We start from the raw sequence: 21397 nt of genomic DNA on the forward strand, positions 1-21397 counted from the left end.
TAATCCAGTCAAAATCTCAGCCATTTATCCAAAAATATTTGGGCTGTAATTTTTGTTTGAATAACAGACTATATATCTGCCAACGAGCCTATTCAAGAATCAATAGAATTTAAATAAAAAAAAACAAAAAAACAAAAAAGACCACAAAGCTTACATGAATATATTCGTTTTCATGCGGTCAAATAATGGAGAGCTCAGACACAATATATACATGACTAGAAATGTGAAAGCATGGGCGCACCCTTTTTCTCTACCTATATTCAAAATTGGACGACTCCACGCGTGCACCCATGTCGATGATTGGCATTTCGACGGATGAGGCATTGTGCTAGCGACCAGTAATACCATTTCAGCAACATGGGTCAGGGAAGAGACGAATCGGGGAAGAGGAAAGTTCCACCGTTGGGCAGTATCGTAGCCAAAGAATTTCTCACCAGTTGTGTAATTGAGAAGTGATGCTTTTTACCACCGGGTGATATTCTGTGTGGATCAATCTCTTAGCTTTCTCTGAGCCTGGTTGCTCAAGCCATTCATCATACAAACCTTTTACAATGGGATTCTTGAAAGGATCAGCAACCACAACCTGTAGAGATTGTAGATTATCAGTTAGAACCAGTTCCATGGATGGGGTTTAAGCTCCTGTTTAATCTGGGATAACTGACAACTCTAATCATAAGACATGCTTAACTATGTGCCTGGAAAGTTTTAGATAAAACTAAAAGCAAAGGGATGAGGACCCTGAAACTGTTAACAAGCCTGAAAAGAAGTTCAAATCCTCTAGACAAAGAACTTACATTTTCCATATAGATGGCTTCTAATGATTGGATCAGATCCTTGGCTGATTGCCCTGCCTTTGGCTTTATTTGACCACCACCATTCAAGCACCCTATTGATCAAAATATATCCAGTTTTACCCATTTCAAAGTTCAAGTTGATTTAAACAGAAGCCTGAATGTTTGGGAATTCAAATCCCAACTCAACAAAATAGAAAGTTGGGAAAGAAAAATGAAAATACCTGAAGGGCATGCCATGACCTCCAGAAAGTGGTAATCACATTTTCCAATCTTGATTTTTCTCACAATATTCTGCAGGTTGCGGAAGCCATAGCATAATGCAAATTTCAACATGGTTTGCCCCTCTATCTGCATTGAAAGGAGAGGGTGTGAGACTATCATTCACATATTATTTAACAGACATGGACAACAGTTTTGCTACAACAAGTGGGGCACACAAAGATGCAACATGGATAAAATGAGCTGGGGGAAAAGGAGGAGAAATCACTCAGTATTTCCCCAAAAGGGGATCTCCTAAAGAAAATTATCTGAATGAATGACCATGCATTGAAAATTTGTCATATTCTCTGATGATTGCTAAGGAGGCAGCAGATTAGAAAATTAGGAACAGATATTTGATTTATCTTGGTCTTTAAGAACATATCTAATTAGTTTTTTTTTTTTTTTTGATAGATAAAAAGGAAATATATTAAAAAGGGCTGCCAAAAAAGCAGCCCAAGGTATACAAAAAATATACAGCTACCACCAGCCTCCACGACAAAAACACCAAGATACAAAAAAAGAAATACAACCAGTCTACCCTCACCATAGGCCCAAGCAATCTAGAAAGCAAAAAAGAGTTAGATGAACATCATCCAAGTACCCCTTCGCTTCCGACCAAAGATAAGAAACAAACGAACTTTTTAGCCTTTGGATAGAGAGCTCTTCCCCCTCAAAGGCAATTCTATTTCTCGCCATCCACACTATCCAAAACAAACATAAAGGTCCGGCTTTCCACACCTTCCTATGCTTCTTGTCCTCAAATGGCCCATGCCACCCTAGAAGAGTTTCTCTAACTAACGCAGGTAACACCCAGGACACCCTAAAAAGGTCAAACAACAGCTCCCACAAGACTCTTGTCTCTATACAACAGCTCCCAAAAGAACATATCTAATTAGTTTCAAACACTGCAGTTCTACGGCTGACAGTTTTTATGCTGTGTCGAGAACATTCTTTGTATGGCTAGAAACAGAAATAAACAGAATCAGCAAGGATCAAACTCACTTCCAGAGTCACTTCCCGGAAATCTGAATTCCGTACAGTTTTGAAATCCAGAGGGCCTTTAAGTTCTCTCCCAAACAGTGTTTTGGCAGCATATCGGAAAATTGTGTCTGCATAACCTCCAGAGCTTCCCTGGACCCCATAGAGATGACCTTCTTCATTGACATTTGTTAGCCTGCAAAAAAAACAGAGTTCATTCTGTTTGTGAAAAGAGATTCTCCTGCACATGGATAAAGATTGTAGAAGATGGTTATGGTTCTTACAATCTATCTAGAGGAGACTCTTCCAAGTTTTTGAAATCCACTGATTTTAACTGCAAAAATCAAATATAGAAACATTACTAATGGTGCTGCCATTTATCATTTCTAAAAAGAGAAGGATAAGAATTATTATTACAATGAGAGCATCAATAAAATTTATTAAAATACAGAACCTGACTGTTACCTGTATTAATTCTAAAACTTCTCCAGATGTCAGCACTGAATCTACCTCAGTAATCCTTAGCCCTGTATTTTCATGGACTCCACCTGGAGAATCCACTTCAAACACAAAGTCATCCCTTGCAGCCTCAAGCTTCTTATCATAACAGGGCATCACAGATACATGGTAAACCTCGTCTGGCCTATTGAATGAACATTCACCAAATAAATCATTCAATATGAAATGAATAATGCATATCCATCCTTCCTAACATTGCATGCATGCATGTGCATAACTATGAGCCAACATATACCATCAACTGAAGTCTAGGCCTATAAATGAATCAGCTTGAGACCCAAATCCCACATTTAGCAGAAATGGTAGCTATCTTGATCCAGAAGCATGCTAATGATCTGAATCTGTTATATCTGATAATCAACAGATCATGATTTTGATGCATATACTACTCATGATATAAGTAGGCTTCAATCACAATTCAGATAATAATATGGAGCGAGTGGGATGCATGGGGTGTAAGATTGAACAAATATTACCTGAAACCCATTTTTTGACAAAGATAGTTCTTAATTGTAACTCCAATAGTTTGCTGGGGGCTCTTCACTGATGAAATATAAGGCAGAATATAGGATCCAAGTGTCTTTTCAGCATAGCATATCCAACCTGCATTTATAGAAGATGTTCCAATAAGATATAACACATAATGACAACAATCCACTGGGACCTAAACTATTGTCTTTCTAAGAAATAAAACTACAACATCAACCCCCCTCAAATCATCCTCCTCTCTCACCACACACACAACCATACATCCATTAAACATAAAACATTCTCCAAAACTGCACTAATATTATTTCACTATAACCCCACTCCTTCCTTCTGTATGTGGTTTGTATTTTTTTTTTTCTCTTTTTTTAACAGGCCTCCTTCTGTTCATTGAGATATGACACAATTGCCAAAACTATTATTATGTTAGCATGTATACCTGGACAAGCAGATGATAGCATGGGTAAGGATGTTTTGCATTTTTCATCCTCAGTAGAATGGTGTTGTTTATATCGTGAGATGAACGCATTACAAGATTCAATAAGCGACAAGTCTCTACTGCAGCTTGTATCAAATACAGCTTTGACCCCCAAGGACTTAAAAAATGTTGTGAGCTTCCTCAAAACCTGAAATTGGAAGAATACTTGCATTGTAATCACATGTACAATGATGCTAGAAATGTTTTTGTCACTAAAAATCCAAAATTTACAAGAAATATAAATTGCAATAGTTGCACCTGGAGTGGAGAGAGGCCAAAATGAATAGCAAAGGAAGCCCTTGACTGGGGAGAAAGGGAGACAATGACTGCCTTCCCTTTGTTAATATTAAAGAGAAACTCATCCATACTTTGCTTCTCAAGCATCACAGTCTCAGCTGATGTTATGCATCCACTGCATGGTTAAAAAGGTTAAATTCTATGATGTCCATATTGCTATAACTTACCCAAAAAAAGCCACCTTTAACAAATCTTTTCATAACCAAAATTTTAGACAAGCAAAGCTTTGAAGGTCACTAAAAATATAGGAGTTGGCCATGGCAAGGAGAAAATTTGGAATGGAAAAAATGATGTCCTAAATATCCAATTCAACATCTCTTACATAAATGCTCAAGAACACTTTCACTTTGACAGTTGACCCATGACAGCTTGTAGAATTAGAACTCAGAACTTCCTAAACCAATCATTTTGTGGCCATCATGGCTATTATACTGTAATGATAATGGCTAGGGCTATAGCCATCCTCCCCCATACCATGTACCAACATAAGTTTTAGGGGAAAGAAAATTAACTGCTAAAAATTTTCAAAAGCAGCTAGGCAAAAACCTAGGTGACAAATCAGTACAAGAGATCAGCGTGAATGGTTCATTGAGATTTAATCTCAACCTATCAAATTTCACCTAGCTTGGTTGCTTTTTGATTTAAGAGTATTTAGAACAACGATCAATCCTAGAATAATAAGTATAGACAAGCTAACATAGAATTGGGATTTTTCCCTTTTGTTTTTGTGAGAAACATATAGTATTTAACTATGTAAAGTGCATACCTTTACAAAACCAATTTTCAACCTCCAAAACCTTTATCACCAATTTTATTAAGTCCTTAAATCCATGCATGTTATCATGTACTCTCATTGCGTTCATCAGACTCTGCATTTCTTAAAAGCATGGGGGAGAAAGAGTTGTACCTGCATGCTAAGCAATCCTTAAGCGAAATCTTAACAGGTTCAGTGTTTGCTGATTTGGTACCCGTCACAACCTTCTCCACGGAAACAAAGTAAATAAATAAATAATAAGCAAAATGAATAAGAACAACCTCAAAAGACCATAACTTCACGCTACCAACATCTATTACCTAATTGATAATACTGAAACAAGAGAATTAACATTTGCAGAAACCTCAAGAGGACTGTTTCCACCAAAATATCTCCCCAGATAATTATTATCAAATTGATTCCTCCCACAAGTTCAACTACAAATTAAAACTCCAATCCTAAAAACAACCAAAAAAAATTTTTAAAAAAAAAATCACACTAAAGAACGCGTTCTTTCAAAACCCTAAAATCATGTGAAGATAGAAATTATTTTAAAAATTAAAATCTTGAACTACTCCACTCCAATTCATATTGAAGAAACAAAATAGTGAAATTGACATATCATCAGATATTGAGAGGCGTGAAATTTGGGGAAAAGCAGATACCTCAGCTTTCTCAGGCTTGGCAGGGGCGGCCTTGAGCCCCTTGAGAGAAACAACGCAACCTTGTGACGGCGCTATGAAATCATTCAGATCTCCAATCCGGAGTGTTGCCGAGAACTTCTCCGACATCTCTCTCCAAAAAAATTGGATTACCACAGAATGCTATCAGGAATTATGTAACATAAATATCTAGAAACCTGCTGGTAAAGTTGAATCAGAAATTGACGCGGATGAAAAATTACAGAGAGCGTACGGAGGCTTGATCCGAGGCGGTGGCAGTGGCGGTTTCACCGGGACGTGAGGCAGGACTGGGTGGGGTGTGAAATTGTATATGGACAAGACAGCATCGATGCTAAAAAGGGGTAAGGTCAAGTTCACCATATCAGCCAATGATATGTCAGGGTTTGTGAGAAAAATAGAATTCAAACCAACCAGATTCTAGATTGTTTTCGGGCATGTGTTGGCCACGAGACATTGGACCAACTCTTAATTAGCCTTTTTCTTTAATATATACATAGATAAAAATTATAAAACATGCTGAAAGGATGGGCGTCGGTAAAAGATAAAGTAGAAAATGGGATAAGGTCTTACTCTATTCCTTTATAAAACAGGGGCATTTGAGAGAGGTGTTGAAATCCTTACTCTAATCCTGTAGAATAGGAGATTTTGGAGACTGAACTTGTAACAACCCTACCTCAAATTTTGTTCACTTTGGGGCACTCACAACTTTAAAAAATGTTTACAAGTTAAAAGGAGTTTATACTTATATAGTGAACTTTTCCTATGGTATGTCGTTGTGTCCTACGAGATTACGGGGTCAAACAAATAAACACCTCACACAAAGCCAAACAAACTTCCACACCGAGGTCAGGGAGATTACGGAGCAAAACAGACAAACACCTCATACAAAACCAAACAAACCTCTACATCGAGGTTGAGGATCGACTCTGATAAAGTTAAACAAACCTCCACCCCGAGGTTGGGGAGATTATAGAGTCAAATAAACAAACATCTCATACAAAGCCAAATAAACCTCCACATCGAGGTCGGGGATTGACTCTGATACCATTTGTAACAACTCGCACCGAATCATGTAGAAGATATTATTTATTTTAGACCCAAGGGTGCTAGGAACTTTCCCCCTATCTGATGTGGGATGTCATAAATACCATTCCATGAAGTTCTTATGGGATTGTGGGGTCAAACAAACCCCACATCGAAATCGATGATTGACTTTGATACTATTCGTAATGATCCGCACCTAACCGTGTAGATATTATCCACTTTGGGACCAAGAGGGTTCTTACGACTTTAAAATGCGTTTATAAGATTAAACGGAGTTTATACTTATATAGTGTCATAAACTTTTTCTCCTATACGATGTGAGATGTGATAATACTAACAACGAGGAAAAGGTCTAACTATATTCCTTGTCGAGTACTTTTGAGTAACCGAATTAAATGGATGGAGCTAAGTAGATGTTACTATTTGTGAGGAATGGAGAGTTTTCATCCACGTAGTCAAAATACTTTTGAGTACTCTTAAAAAGGAATCTCAATACTTTATTTGGGCAACTTGCTACATGTGTTCCAACTCTTGGGACTTCTTTCCCATTTCTCCGGATGTCCACGGACATACCAATTAATATAAATGGTTCCATTACTGATAAAAAATTGGTAAACTCTTGGCCCACAGCCGTAGGGTTATCACCCTTTAATCCGCGGTGCATAGCCCTTTGTGTTATGTACTGAGGATAGACACTGACACATTTCCTAGGCATGCCTTCTTTACCAACAAACATGCCCTTTTAATGAGCTTTGAAACATTATTCACATTTTTATTTTTATTTTGGGGCAAAACATGATACCAATGATAGACTCCTGTTTAGAGGTGAATCATCCTATGAAGGACTTTGAATAGTAATTTTAAGATCTACGAGCAACATTTTGTAATTAAAACTTTGATTGGGTTACATTAAAACTTTATATAACTTTGTATTGATTATTTGTTCGTGTTCTTAAATTAACATTATTTGTATTAAGTTTTTGTTAACGTAACAAGTCTTTATAACAACATTTCACCATGTTTGGACTTCTTCACATGTGTAAATAGTACATTTGCTGATCCGTGGATTGATAGATGTATTATTCGTTTACAATTCATTGGAAATATTTAACAAAATTTAAAATTTATTAAAGCCTCATTTGGGATAATATCTTGCTTTTGACTTTAGTTGAAAATTGAACCCAAAGTCACAATTTTTAAAAAGCAATATAAATATTATAAAAGTTTTATTAAATATGAAAAAACTTGTTATAGGAGTTTCTAGGAAATTTAAGCTCTTTAAATAAAATTTTAAAACTCTTATTGAGTTTAAAAAATAATTCCTTTTTTTTTTTTCCAAATTTTTATTTGTGTTAATTTACCCCATATAATTTTCAATTTATTTTTACCTATTCAAACATTTCTCCATCATCTTCTCTATTTTTCTTCTTAAAGATTTTCTTCATAATTTTTTTTTTCTTTTTCATTTTTAATTTTTTAAGATTCATTGCTTTTTGAGAATGGTAGATAGAAAAATGGTGGCCAGTTAAAAAATTACATCATGTGATTTTTTTTTTTTTTTTTTAAATGTTGGAAGTAGTTTCTAAAAATAGGGTTACATGCCTTCAAATAATAGTGTGGTACACTGATGCATCTCAAACTCACAGAGAGATATGGGCTACAATCCTAAAACCAATTAATCACTTCCTAGGCATGATCTTTCCATGGGCAATTGCAAACCCACCCAAAAATTATCATCAATCTCAAAGAGGGACACTACTTTCCTAATCTTTGGGTATGGTGGAAGACTGGAAGGTGAAACTATCTAATTTGTGTGATTTCATGAGATTTTCTAGGCTGATAGAAGAACAAAAACTCAAGACTAATGCTTAAGATCGGCAAGAAATGATTGAGAGCAACAGGCCTGCAGGCCTAGGTTGGTTTGGGTGCCACTTTACTTTCAATTTCAAATCTGCCTCGTCTAGTTTTGGATATTGCTTTGAGACATTCAAATAATTTGATTTGGTTATTAAAAGGGTGTTCCTGGCTCTGGCAACCTTTGATAATGGGTCACTTGTTATGATTTTCATCAAAACCAGAAGACCCTGCAGGAATTAGATCAGCATCAGCATAGTTACTGGGCAGCATTTGCAGCTAAGTTTGAGCCCCTGGAATGGAGAATTACTGGCTCTGCTAATGCACTTAAGTGGCTTAAAATTTTGGGTAGTTTCTTGGGAAACAAACAGCTTTGATTCACAGCATTAAAGGACAATTGTTGAGACAAATTTATGAATTAACTCAACTCAACAAGCTCTTGCTTTGATTTATTGTTGAACTGGAAAACAGCCACAAAGCCCAGTTTTCATCACCATATGGCTCCCAAAGTTACAGAACCTCAGGGGTACGAACCAGCGAAGAGTTTGGAGTAATAACCAAACCTACCATCTCCCACCGCTCGTCCCCTTGTTGCCTCCATACAAACGGAAGAGACTAAAAGCAGAAATACCAGAGAGGATCACCATGCTGAGGCTGACCCCCACTGCACTCACTATTCCCTCCCCCACTTGGTTGCAGAACTTCCCATACATGTTGCATATCTTCATCCATTGTAGCTCCGGCTGCCCAAACTCTCCAAATACTGACGACTGTGCTGCTGCGGCCACAGCTGCCAATGTCAAATATGCTATTACCTGCAAAAGCCAACTTCAAACAATGCTCAATTTTGACTATATCTGATTAATGGAAGAGCCCCATGGGCAATCGGGATATTGATAAATTATCCATTTTATAGATTTTTCTAAAATCTTAAACTTGCAGGATTTAGCTTCAGAATATATATCATTAGCTTCATAATGTATATCATGCTTTTTAATACCCTCCCTCTTCCCCATACATGTGAAAAGATAGACAGCCTAGGCCCAACAACTGCAAAGATAGACAAACCCTTAGACAAACAACTGCAAATTGGGAAAGAAACAGGATAAAACGAAACTCTAATAATATGTTAAACCATCAATTTTCGCTTATAAGATTTGAGCTTCCGATGTATACATTCTGCATAAGGTACCGTGGATTGTAAATGTGCTCTTTTATGTTGCTTGTCCAAGCTCATTTAAGGTGAGGGACCCAAAAAATATTAGACTCACCCACCGAGAGAGAGAGAGAGAGAAGGCCACCCACGGGACTGCTGATCAGCATCACAGAACCAAATCGTTGTTGTGCAGTACGCCCCATGTGTGACACATGCAATGCTCTCAGAAATGGAGCCTTTTTCCCTTTAACTTAAAGGAAAAGGGCTCTCTTTGCATTAAAGAGAGGCTATTCATATTGTGAGATGCTAAATTCCTTTCCCTTTAACCATAACCAGGACAACTCAAAGGGGGTATCTGTACCTGATCGCCAGAGAAGATGGCCCAAGCCAAAGGTTTGCTGAAGAGTACACTTCCTCTGACCATACTCACAACACAGCGCAGCCCTTGGATCAATGAGTAGGCAGCAGCTATCCCATTAGCAATCACCAGAAAGCTGCATCATGGCCAAAATTGATTGTCAGAATGAGAAGAATATGGATGAGTTGATCCTTGAGGGGGAGATCTAGAGAGGGATTGAAGATCTTACACAAGAGCTTTCATGTCAGTGAATTTAGCTTTCTTCTGAATTGTGAAGATGACCTTGACCTGGGTATCAGTCCCCACAAGAACAGCGGCAAGAATACCCAAACCACATATCACACACCTCAAGACCAACTCTGCAAGCCTCACTCTCCGATCAACCACCTTTAAATTGGTGCCATGATATACTGGGACATTTCCAGGGCTAACACCAACACCCAGGTAACTCATCTTAAAGAAGAGACTTTTAACTCAGAGAATTGCACCAGAGGAGAAGCGACAAAACCCGAAACCCCCACAACCCCACTAGTGCAAAACACAAACACCCAAAGAAAGATTCCACTACTTATATAGGCACCCACAAGGCAATTTTCCCTTATTCCCCTTTTTCTTTTTCCTCTCCTTTCTGGTCTATCATATATTTTCAACTCCCAAAGACCCATTATCTGGCATGGAGCTTGCCAGCTAGGCTGCAAGGGCTGCCAAGTGGTCAAAGGTAGTCTCTTAGACCAGATAAGCCCCACAAATGATACCTTGGAAGGGCACGTCATCCTACATATTTGGACACAATAAATGGAACCTAATCTCACAACTGGGTCCGCATTTAAGAACTAGGTAGTAAAAGAAAGCGAAAGATTTTAGAGCCTCATTTGCTCTTCTAGGAAGAGGCAAAAGTTTCTTGTCCCAAGGAGAGGGTGAGATAAGGTGTTAAATCCTCATTGATGGAAGGGGGTGGTGGTATTTATGATGACCCATTTCTCACAGAAGGAAGGAAAGAAGGTGGAAGATTAGAGATGAGGATGGGTGGATCTTTGAATGTTGAAACGTATCACCAAAAAGCAAAGTTGCAAGAATGATTACAGTGGCCTTTTTGATGTTGATCTTGTGTTAGTGGTGGGGCATAAGGGTTAGGTTTTTGGGTTGGTGTTCATGGGTTATTATGATGGCTCCATGACCACTAGTTCAATTTCTTTTGCAAGCAGGGTGTCATTGTTAAAAAATCTGGAGAAAGGAACTAAAACTTTCAGAAAATATTAGAGTACTGAGTTGGAGAAAGACACACACATTATTTCACCAAAGAGAATGCCTATTTATAGGCTTACAACCAAACTGAAAATGCTAAAAACTCTCAGCTGCTATGACTACTTCTACTAACAGAAAAACTGAAAATCAGAGATAGCAAAACAGAGACTAAGTCTAACTAAGACATTTTCAAAGGCAAACTCTCATGAAATTCTAACACTCCTCCTTGAGATTTGCCTTGGACATACCAAGCTTCAACCTTAGGAACTCCAGCCTTGATTTAGGAAGTCCTTTAGTCATTATGTCAGCAAGTTGCTCATCAGTTGAGCAATAATGCAGCTTAACAAGTGAATTCTTTTCAGCTTCCCTTATGGAGTGGAATTTTACATTTATGTGCTTGGTTCTGCCATGATGGACAGGATTTTGAGCAATGGAAATGGCTGACTTATTGTCACAGTAAAGCTCAGTTGGTGAGCTTTGTTCCTGGCCTAAATCAGCAAGCAATTTTCTCAACCATATTGCTTGATTTGCAGCAGCTGCTAAGGAGATATACTCAGCTTCTGTAGTTGATTGTGCCACTACTTCTTGCTTTCTTGAATTCCAGCATATGACACCTGAACCGATTGTAAATGCATAACCTGAAGTGCTCTTCATATCATCAACACTTCCTGCCCAATCACTATCAGCATAACCATCTAGCTTAACTCCTCCTGTCTTTAAATACCAAATGCCAAGATTTGTTGTACCTTTAACATACTTTAGCACCCTCTTTGCAACTCCCATGTGAACATTGCTAGGTGAACTCATGAACCTTGAAAGCAAACTAGCTGGAAACATCAAGTCAGGTCTGGTTACTGTCAAGTATAGTAGGCTGCCCACCAAGCTTCTATATGCAGAGGGTTCCTCAAGTTTCTCACCATCATTCTTTGAAATTTTCTCATTTTGTGCCAGCGGAGTTGCTACTTCTTTGCATGATTCTAGCTTGAATTTCTTGAGAATATCCATAGCATATTTTCTTTGTGAAATGAAGATACCCCAGCTGCATTGGTATATTTCCATTCCAAGGAAGTAGTTCATGATGCCAAGGTCAGACATCTCAAATACATCCTGCATTTCCATTTTGAAATCAGCTAGCAATTTTACATTGCTTCCGGTCACTAGCATGTCATCAACATAAAGTGATACTACCAGTTGCAAACCATCATCATTTTGTTTCAAATACAAAGTAGCTTCATTTTCACTCCTCCTAAATCCAAGTTGGATCAGATGAGAATCAATTCTGCTATACCAGGCCCTTGGTGCTTGCTTCAAACCATAGAGAGCCTTATGTAGCTTGTACACTTTGTGTTCATGGCCAATAACCTCAAAGCCTTCTGGTTGTTGAACATAAATTTCTTCAAGAAGTATACCATTTAGAAAAGCTGACTTGACATCTAAATGGTACACTTTCCATCCCATTTGACCAGCAAGTGCAAGTAGTAGCCTTATAGTGTCATGTCTGGCTACTGGTGCAAATGTATCACCATAGTCCACTCCAGCAACTTGAGCAAAACCCTTCACAACCAATCTAGCCTTGTGCCTGAAGATTGAACCATCTGAATTAAATTTAGTTCTGAAAACCCACTTTACACCAATTGCATTCTTAGTTTCAGGTAGTTCTGTCAACTTCCAGGTTCCATTTCTTTCAATAGCATCAATTTCAGCTTTCATGGCCTCAATCCATTCTAGAAATCTTGCAGCTTCCGTGTAACATGTAGGCTCAGCATGTACAAGATTGCACCTCTCGTACACATCAGATAATGGCCTCATCTTAAGCACTGGTGTGTCTGAAGTTGCTTCAACATCAAGTGGACCTTCAATGATTGTACTTTCTATTGCTGGTTCAAGAATAGATGGAGTGGTTTGATCACATTTATGAACTTTCTTCAAGTCCCAATTCCAATAGGAGTTTTCATCAAAGTGCACATCTCTACTTATCACGATTTTCATTCTACTCAAGCTATAAATTCTGTAACCTTTTGATTCTGCTGCATAACCAACAAAGACACCTTTCTCAGCTCTTTCATCAAGCTTCCCTCTCTTGACAGATGGCACATGAAGATAACAAAATGAGCCAAAAACTTTCAGGTGCTTGACAGAAGGTTTTACACCAGACCATGCCTCTATTGGTGTTTTGCTCTGAACAGACTTAGTTGGTAGTCTGTTAAGCAAATACACTGAGGTGTTGACTGCTTCAGCCCATAGAAGCTTTGGTAGCTTCTTCTCGAATAGCATGCACCTTGCCATCTCCATCACGGTTCTGTTCTTCCTCTCAGAGACTCCATTCTGCTGTGGTGAGTATGGAGCTGTTAGCTGGTGTACAATTCCAGCTTCTTGACAAAAGACACTAAACTCTTTTGAGGTATACTCACCTCCATTATCAGTTCTGAGCACCTTAACGTTCTGGCCACTTTGAGTTTCAACCATTTTCTTGAAGCTTTTGAACATAGAGAGCACTTGTGACTTGGTTTTTAGAAAATAAACCCAAGTCATTCTGCTGAAATCATCAATAAATAGTGCAAAATACACATTGTTGCTCAATGAGGTTGTGCTCATTGGTCCACAAATATCTGAATGGATTAATTCCAGCTTGTGAGTAGCTCTCTTGGACATATTTTGAGGGAATGGTTGTCGTTGTTGCTTCCCTAGCTCGCAACTTTCACAAGTTTGAGCATTAACTAAGATTTCAGGCATGTCTTCAACCATACCAACTTCTTGCATGAACCTCAGTGACTTCAAGTTGAAATGACCATATCTTTTGTGCCAAACAACACTCTCATCAATCTTGGCACTAAAGACATGACCTTCAACTAAATCAAGCTTCAAATAAAAACTATTTCCATTCATTTTAATTTTTGCTATCTCTGTTCCGTGTACATCAGAGATAAAACAAAAATTTTCTTTGAAAGAGACTGCATATCCATTTCTTAGCATTTGTGCAACACTAAGAAGATTCTGATCTAAATCTGGAATATAAAGAACATTAGTGACAATTTTTGTACCTCTCTTGGTGCTGATAGCAATTGTCCATTTTCCTTTGGCTTGCACAACTTCACCATTTCCCAACTTGACCTTTGGTTGAACTGATCTATCAATGGAGGTAAATATTGACAGATGTTTGGTCATGTGACTTGTGCAGCCACTGTCAATGAGCCAAGTATTCAGTTCATGAGAACTGAGTGCTTGTGATGCCATAAATAAATGCTCATCATCATTTTTGTCTTCTTCAGTCACACTTGCATGTTGTTCTGGTTGCTGTTGAGATTGTTTTTTCTTGGCTCTGCAATACTTCTCACTGTGGCCAAGTTTATTGCAAAAGTTACAATTAAAGAGAGGTTTACCTTTGTGCCAACAATCTTTCTCAGCATGGTTGGTTCTTTTGCAATGAGAGCAAGGCGAAAATTTTCCTTTTCTTGAAGACCCTTCAGCTTTCCCTCTGCTGTTCTTGAAGAACTTCTTTCCTTGCAAGTTTCCAGAATTCTTTCCCTTGTGATTTGCTTGAAAAGCACCTTCAGTAGCTTCATCACCTCTCATTAAGACCCTTTGCTCCTGTGCATGAAGCTTGCTGGTTAACTCTACAATTGTGAGAGTTTGCAGGTCACAAGACTCTTCAATTGCAGAAATCTTGGCTTCAAACTTTTGAGGCACTGAAACCATGATCTTTTCTACCACCTTTTGATCTGTAAATGCCTCACCAAGAAGCCGCATTTGGTTAACAACATCCATTAACCTGCCAGAATAATCTTTGACAGATTCGTCGTCTTTCATCTTCATCAACTCAAACTCTCTCTTCAATGTGAGGAGTCTAACATTTTTTACTCTTTCACTGCCCTCAAATTCACCTTGGAGCTTGTCCCATACCTGTTTAGGTGTTTCCAAGTTCATGATTTTGGTGAAGATGTGGTCTGCAAGTCCTGAATGTAGGCAAGTGATGGCTTTGTCTTTCTTGAGTTTTTCTTCCTCATATGCTTTCATCTGAGCAACTGTAGGATTTGCTCCCAATGGTGGTGTATCAGCTTCTGACATCACAACATTCCACAAACCTTGAGACCTTAAGTAAAACCTCATCTTGACAGCCCAAATGTGATAGTGCTCACCATTAAACACTGGAATTACAGAGGAAATATTGCTAGAAGGAGTCATGTTTGCACCACAGTTGCCTGAAAAAAAAATAGATCACTCAACCTCACTAGTGTTTGCACTCAACCTCACTGTGTTTAGTACTCAAAACACTCAAAAACTTTGCCTCACAGCCCGTAGGAATTTTGCTCTGATACCACTGTTAAAAAATCTGGAGAAAGGAACTAAAACTTTCAGAAAATATTAGAGTACTGAGTTGGAGAAAGACACACACATTATTTCACCAAAGAGAATGCCTATTTATAGGCTTACAACCAAACTGAAAATGCTAAAAACTCTCAGCTGCTATGACTACTTCTACTAACAGAAAAACTGAAAATCAGAGATAGCAAAACAGAGACTAAGTCTAACTAAGACATTTTCAAAGGCAAACTCTCATGAAATTCTAACAGTCATATGGTCGTGGGCAATACGATTTTATCAATCAATCTTGGAAGTATATGCATATTATTAACTACTATTTGATGCCAATGGCATGTGCTATGTATTTAAATCCGCAGTCCCATATGGTACATGAAACACTTAATTGGCATTGGGTAGCCTTCTCAGAGGTACATATGCCTGCACTTTTCTGTAGTCTAATCCATTCGCTATTGCTAACATTGAAGCGTAGTGTAAAAGGGTTTGATGCTGGGCCACAATGTCATCAGAACTGACTTCCCAATTCTCTTCCTCACAATTTTAAAAGACAGCAGAATCTTTGCCCTCTCACAGTGCCTACTCCAAACTCTCCTATGAGTAGAAATATGGTTGCACCTAACATGAACGCCATTATTCACCATTGTCAGCCCCTGTTTTACCCAGCTCTTTGGTGCAGTAATATAAGACAATTGAATGCCGGAAACTTACAGGTAAGGTCATTTATATAAAGAGTATAAAATGAGTCCACTCTATATCTCGGTAAAGGTCACCTACGGTGAGTTTAGAATCCGTTAGGAAGTTTATTGTTCGACCTGAAACACTTTAGAGCTTAATTCCTCTTCGTCTAAAACACATGAATTAGCATGATTTTCTTCCTTTGGTGCAATGCTATGCCTCTTTTTGCCAGGCCCTTTTATTTAATACAATGCTTCTTTGTTTTGCAATGACATGGGATTTTAGGAAACTGTATTTTTCTTAAAATCAAAAAAGGGGATTGGGGTGGTGGGGACAATGAAAAGACACTGATAATCATGATCCAAATTTAATGGGTGTAGATGCAGGGTCTTTGTCAAATTTGCACCAGCAAAAAGGGGGGAGGGGAGTCATTGTCAAGTTGACCATACTTTGCTTGAATCTAGTATGTGAGCAATACGATAGCTCTGTATTATCTTTCATGTGCTATATATGGACATGACCATGCTCCTTATCTTCTATTAATGCTCCATGCCTCTTTCTTTCTGGGTTGAATTGATGCAGTCCACCATGTGATGATAATGATATTGGCCCAACCAAAATTCAAAACACATTGGAAGAAAGCAACCCAAACAGCTCATATTTCCCTGAGGATTCTACCCGAAGAACTTCATTAATTTGCCATGTTTGAACAAAAATAGCTGCACCTAGTCAAGTTGTAATATCCATTTTTCAACTATATTTTGATATTTGTCTTGTTTGTAAAGTTGATTAGGATATGAATTTGTGAAACTTTAGTATGATTTCTGCTCTGCTGTCTTTCTGTGTTAGGAATCACAATCATACCAGATGCTTTAATGGATGCCCAGCCCATGGAAGTAGCAGGAAACTGTTTTCACGGCTCATTAATAGAAAGATTCAAAAGAAGTTTTCCATCTTGCACCACCAAGTTTTTGATATATTGAGCTTAAAATCAAAACTGAGAATCATACCGTTTTTAGGAAATATGGTCAAGCAACATAGTTTATAAGACTGAATCAAATTTCCTCCAAATTTAGGAAGAGAGACATCAAACTATGATCAGAACATTACTGCAAATCCTTGTGACTGTCACACGTCAGGAGTAAACTCGAACTTGCATGAGCCATGACCTGTCATCAAGAGATAAGAAGGATATTGATCAATTTGCAGAATCATTAAACTACTTAAGATAATGCATTACCTTTTTCAGCCCATAATAGTTACTACAGTATATTTTCACATCCCTCCCTAAAAATGTATTTCTCAGCAGTCGTAGGAGGGGCAATAGATAGCAGAGGAATGAGGCCCTTGGTTGATCTCACATGGGTGAATGGTCCTCATTTACCACCAATGGAAACCCACTGCTTCTGAATTATTTATTTCCCACTGTAAAAAAAGCTAGGATCTCTTGACTCATGACCCACTTCAAGGCAGATGAGGGGCACTTAACAAAAGCAAGTAAAGACACAGGGACTAAACCTTTTAGGCACATGGGAGTTTGCCCGTTAGCAGTTGCCTCACTGTTGTTCTATGGGCGGTTACTTGGCTCAAGAGCAAGCTCATCAGTCCATGGCATTAATGGGCTCCCCTTGGAGATCCACATCAGAAATTTCTCAGCCAAAACTATGATCATATAACATCAAATCTCATGCTAGACTTACGAATCATGCATGACTGTTCAATTCTAGTTCTCGATTTTCTCATTAATAAGGTACATTTACAACAGAGAAAGAGCAATCTAAGTCGAATAAGTTATGCTGGATTAATTCATTAGTTATCTTACTTGGGTCAAGATCAGTGGCCATGGCAGCAGCATTGAAGTAGCAAGTTGCCCCCTTGTTCTTGAACTTCTGATAGTAGTTGTTGAAGGCATAGGAGGCATGGTCCTTGACAGTGTTAGGAAAGAAGCAAGGTTGGTGTGGTTGTATTTTCTTGCAGTCCGCACCTCCCTTCCCACAAGCCCAATCAAGGGCCCTTTGCAGCTCATCATCTGGGGTCTGCTCATCAGCTATGCACCATTCTTCAAACATCTGGCCATCTGATAGTACCCAAAAATCAGAAAGAAAGAACAGTTACATGCATGATAAGAAATTTCGAAGGCTCAACTTCATCCTAAACTAATGAAATGCAATTTTACTTCATATCTAGTAGAAGAGCAGAGAATTTATGTTGTAAACCAATCCATTAAAAGTCGACAATCTTACCATATCTTCTCAGAATTAATGCGAAAAAGAGCAGGGCCAGCACAATTCTCATCAGGGCAGACTGCATTCTTCCCTGGAGCTTTGATTCAAACAAAACAAGCTTATTACACCAACGATTAACTCTGTATACTTATGAAGCCTGAGAATAACAAAAAAGAAAAAAACTCTTACATCTCTGCTTTCAAGAAAGTAGTCATGGAATAATCTATATATTCCTTGATCTTACTAAAACTGGCCTTACCCTCTTCTGAAAGTCCTAATTACCCCTGCCCCTTGCTTAGTTTAGTAGTAAACATCCATGAGATTAGCATTTTAGGACTTCCAATGGGCACTGCTTGAATCATTTTCCAAAACTTCAGATAATGGCCATGTTAGTCTTTTTACAAAAAAAGGGTTCAGTGTAAGGTGTGACTCAGATCTTTAGCCAAGAGAGCATCAAGATGACCCTAGTTGTGAAGGAAACTAAAAGGAGAAAAAGCAAAAATCCCTTATTCAAAGTTCAACATGGGCTTTTTTTTTTCTTTGGATTCTTATATTTTGTTGGTATTTGATGAATTCCATTGCTACCTAAGCGTATGAATCACCTTCAATCCTCATTCATCTCTTTAAGATTTCCATTTCACTAAGTTATATGAGTACCTTGGTCTCATTTTACCTACCCCCCAACTAAAGCCCATATGTTGTCCCCTCTCAATTCTTTCTCTGGCTCTGCCATTGTGAAGAAGTTTAGATAAAAATGAGTCTGCAAACCCTACCAAATAATGAGATCCATCTAATTTTCATGACCATAGGGGAAATGATTTTCATTATGAAATATATATCATTGAAAAAGGTTTATATTTCATAACCATATTTGCAATTGGAAAAACTATCCATTGCCTGCAAATTCAAATCTTGGAATATGAGTTAGTAATATATACCAAAATAGCCATTAAAATGTGATTGGGATGATCTATGTCTGAGCTTACTTTCTTTTCCCTCTTATGTTTCATTTGAACTTAGTCAGGAAACAAACTGTATAAAAGAAACAAAGACTAGTCTTGAACATTATGCAAAAGAAAATGGGCCCCAAATATATCAAAAACCATGAGCTAAGGTACAAAGTTCATATAACATAAAGCATACATTTTATTTCCCACTAGAGGGAGAGCCCCTAAACTTAGATCTGATTTATTGCTGCAGATCCTCATAGCTTCTCAACTCCAAAAAGTTAATCGAACACGCAATTTTCATGGCCTGTCAAACACAAAGAGGAAAAGTTCAAAAGATATAGTTAGATCGATGATGTTTATTTTTTGACTAAATAGAAAAAATCAAAATATTTGACTTTTTCAATTAAGTTGAAGTAATTTATCAATACCAACCAATATAGTTAAAGTGAACTTGTGATTAATAAGTTCAGTTTAGTTTTATTAATTGATATTAACATGTTATTTTTAACTGAATAAAAAAAGTCAAAATATTTGATTTTTTTTTTATTCAACAAAAAAAACAAACACTACCTAACATGTTCCACATTCATTTACATTTTTTTTTTCCATTACAAAATTGAAAGGGAGTAGTATAAATGAAAGGATTATTTGATTAAAACGGATATTAAAAATGCAAATTCCGATAAATGAAGTAGGTTTATATATCTTACTTGGATCCACATTGGTGAGTATTCCGGAATAAGCAAAGTTGCAAGTTGCCCCTTGGGTCTTGAACTTCTTATAGTAGCTGTTGTAGGCATAAGAGGCATGGTCCTTTAGGGAGTTCGGTAAGAAGCAAGGTTGACCAGGTAGGGTTTTGTCGCAGTCGGCTCCATTTGCACAAGCCCAATTAAGGCCATGTTGCAGCACCGGGTCTGGGCAAGTGGAATTAGCTATGCACCATTCTTCCCCATCTAACATTAGTAAATTTGCAGTTCCCAATAAGAATTCGAAATGCTAAATATTTATGAAGCCTAAAACTATATACTAAAGAGGGAAAATTTAATCTGTACAAATATTAATCTTACATGATCTAACCAATGTGACGAGTAGCAGAGCTAAGACCATCTTGATCATGGTAGCTGACATTGTTCTTCCTCCCTAAAGAAAACAATCACAAGAGAGAATGTGGAAATCTATCTGATTCAATTAAGTAAGAAATCCATATATTCAAGTACAAGAAATAAAAAAACAAGTGAACAAGTCGATATTGGGCTCACCTTAGAAATAAGATTGACACCAACAAAACAACACAAAAGTTTTTCTTGAGATCCATAAGTTCTTGTTGGTCTATATATATAGATAAAACGAGAGAAAATAGTTGACCTTACTACACTCGTCTTTTAGAATTTTTTTTGCTTAAAGATAAGACTTTTCCACGCTGGGTTGGTTTTCATATCTTATTGAATATTTTCCAAATTGGGATAAAATTTATGTTTAGATGTAGAAAGGCATTCATTACATATTGGAGAGTGAAGAAATTAATTAAATGTTTTATAAAGTAATTTATATTTTTAGTATTTAATAAAAAGAATATATTTTCAATGGGACATGTTTTGAGAAACAAGAAGGATTACATTTTCACATGAAATATAAAAATAAATGATATCCTATTTTGTAAAAGTAATTAAATATAAATTGTGACACAAAATAATAATAATTGAGCATTTAATTAGTATATTGTGATTTTGGAAGTGATGAAAGTTTTAAAAGTAACAATTTAGTATTTGATAAATTAAATTATAGTAAATCTACAAACCAAAATATGGTTGGTAAAGTTTTTAAAAGTTTCCATTATTTCAATATTAAAATCAATCTTTAATTAAATAAATCTTCTATTTTTTTTTAAAATCAATTTTTAATATTCTTATTTTTTGTATTCTAACCATATTTAAGGAAGTATATTGATAATAATAATAATAATTATTTCATATGTTAATTCAAACTCATTTAATTTATTTTTCCTCTTCTATATAAATATTAAATAATTTAAAAATGAATAAATTTCTAACTAATTTTAATTATATTTAATTTCTTTTTCGTATTTTTTATAATGAAACCAAAAATGAGAAAACCATTTTTCTTAATATTTTTTATCTTTCCTTAATACTTTTTCGAACCCAAGTGAATAAATATATATTTTTTTAATATGGAAAACAAATAAAATTAATGAAAAGTCAATTATTGCAAATAATGCAATTTCTTAACAAATTGTGATATTTAATTTTCTTATTTTGCTTATTGTTTTGAAGCCTCAATTAAATTGGAATTTAATATTTAT

At 36.9% G+C, this 21397-nt stretch overlaps 3 protein-coding genes and 1 long non-coding RNA gene across 10 annotated transcripts; all 4 read right to left on the bottom strand.

Moving 5' to 3' along the window:
• Positions 1–5625, bottom strand: LOC100267779 (protein NAR1). Of its 6 annotated transcripts, none has more exons than XM_059740127.1 (12): positions 5483–5625; positions 5233–5362; positions 4721–4791; positions 3775–3928; positions 3478–3664; positions 3029–3155; positions 2499–2676; positions 2318–2367; positions 2058–2229; positions 1016–1142; positions 795–886; positions 1–583 (listed from the first exon to the last, which is right to left on the bottom strand). In XM_059740127.1, the coding sequence occupies exons 1-12, from the start codon at positions 5608–5610 to the stop codon at positions 431–433; spliced, it is 1569 nt and encodes a 522-aa protein (XP_059596110.1). In that variant the 5' UTR covers positions 5611–5625; the 3' UTR covers positions 1–430. The 6 variants fall into 6 exon arrangements, with proteins under 6 accessions (XP_059596110.1, XP_059596112.1, XP_059596113.1 ...); XM_059740129.1 differs by having other exon boundaries at positions 5233–5391; positions 5483–5573; XM_059740130.1 differs by having other exon boundaries at positions 5233–5358; positions 5472–5570.
• A 2941-nt stretch (positions 5626–8566) lies between these two features.
• Positions 8567–10277, bottom strand: LOC100854015 (CASP-like protein 2B1). Of its 2 annotated transcripts, none has more exons than XM_059740261.1 (3): positions 9892–10277; positions 9666–9798; positions 8567–8963 (listed from the first exon to the last, which is right to left on the bottom strand). In XM_059740261.1, exons 1-3 carry the CDS (start codon positions 10113–10115, stop codon positions 8712–8714), a joined length of 609 nt encoding a protein of 202 aa, XP_059596244.1. In that variant the 5' UTR covers positions 10116–10277; the 3' UTR covers positions 8567–8711. The 2 variants fall into 2 exon arrangements, with proteins under 2 accessions (XP_059596244.1, XP_059596245.1); XM_059740262.1 differs by having other exon boundaries at positions 8567–8976; positions 9892–10225.
• Positions 10278–16848: 6571 nt separating this feature from the next.
• On the bottom strand, positions 16849–18334 carry LOC109122166 (glucan endo-1,3-beta-glucosidase 12-like). The gene is made up of 3 exons (XM_059740386.1): positions 18146–18334; positions 17725–17979; positions 16849–17071 (listed from the first exon to the last, which is right to left on the bottom strand). The coding sequence occupies exons 1-3, from the start codon at positions 18210–18212 to the stop codon at positions 17031–17033; spliced, it is 363 nt and encodes a 120-aa protein (XP_059596369.1). The 5' UTR covers positions 18213–18334; the 3' UTR covers positions 16849–17030.
• Positions 18335–19192: 858 nt separating this feature from the next.
• LOC100853974 (PLASMODESMATA CALLOSE-BINDING PROTEIN 1) lies at positions 19193–20236 on the bottom strand. Its single transcript, XR_785313.3, has 3 exons — positions 20145–20236; positions 19788–20030; positions 19193–19381 (listed from the first exon to the last, which is right to left on the bottom strand). It is a non-coding gene; the product is annotated as a PLASMODESMATA CALLOSE-BINDING PROTEIN 1 (long non-coding RNA).
• Between the last annotated feature and the right edge of the window lie 1161 nt (positions 20237–21397).

This window comes from Vitis vinifera, chromosome 10 (genome assembly GCF_030704535.1).
Source record: "Vitis vinifera cultivar Pinot Noir 40024 chromosome 10, ASM3070453v1".
In the NCBI taxonomy this organism is placed as follows: domain Eukaryota; kingdom Viridiplantae; phylum Streptophyta; class Magnoliopsida; order Vitales; family Vitaceae; genus Vitis; species Vitis vinifera.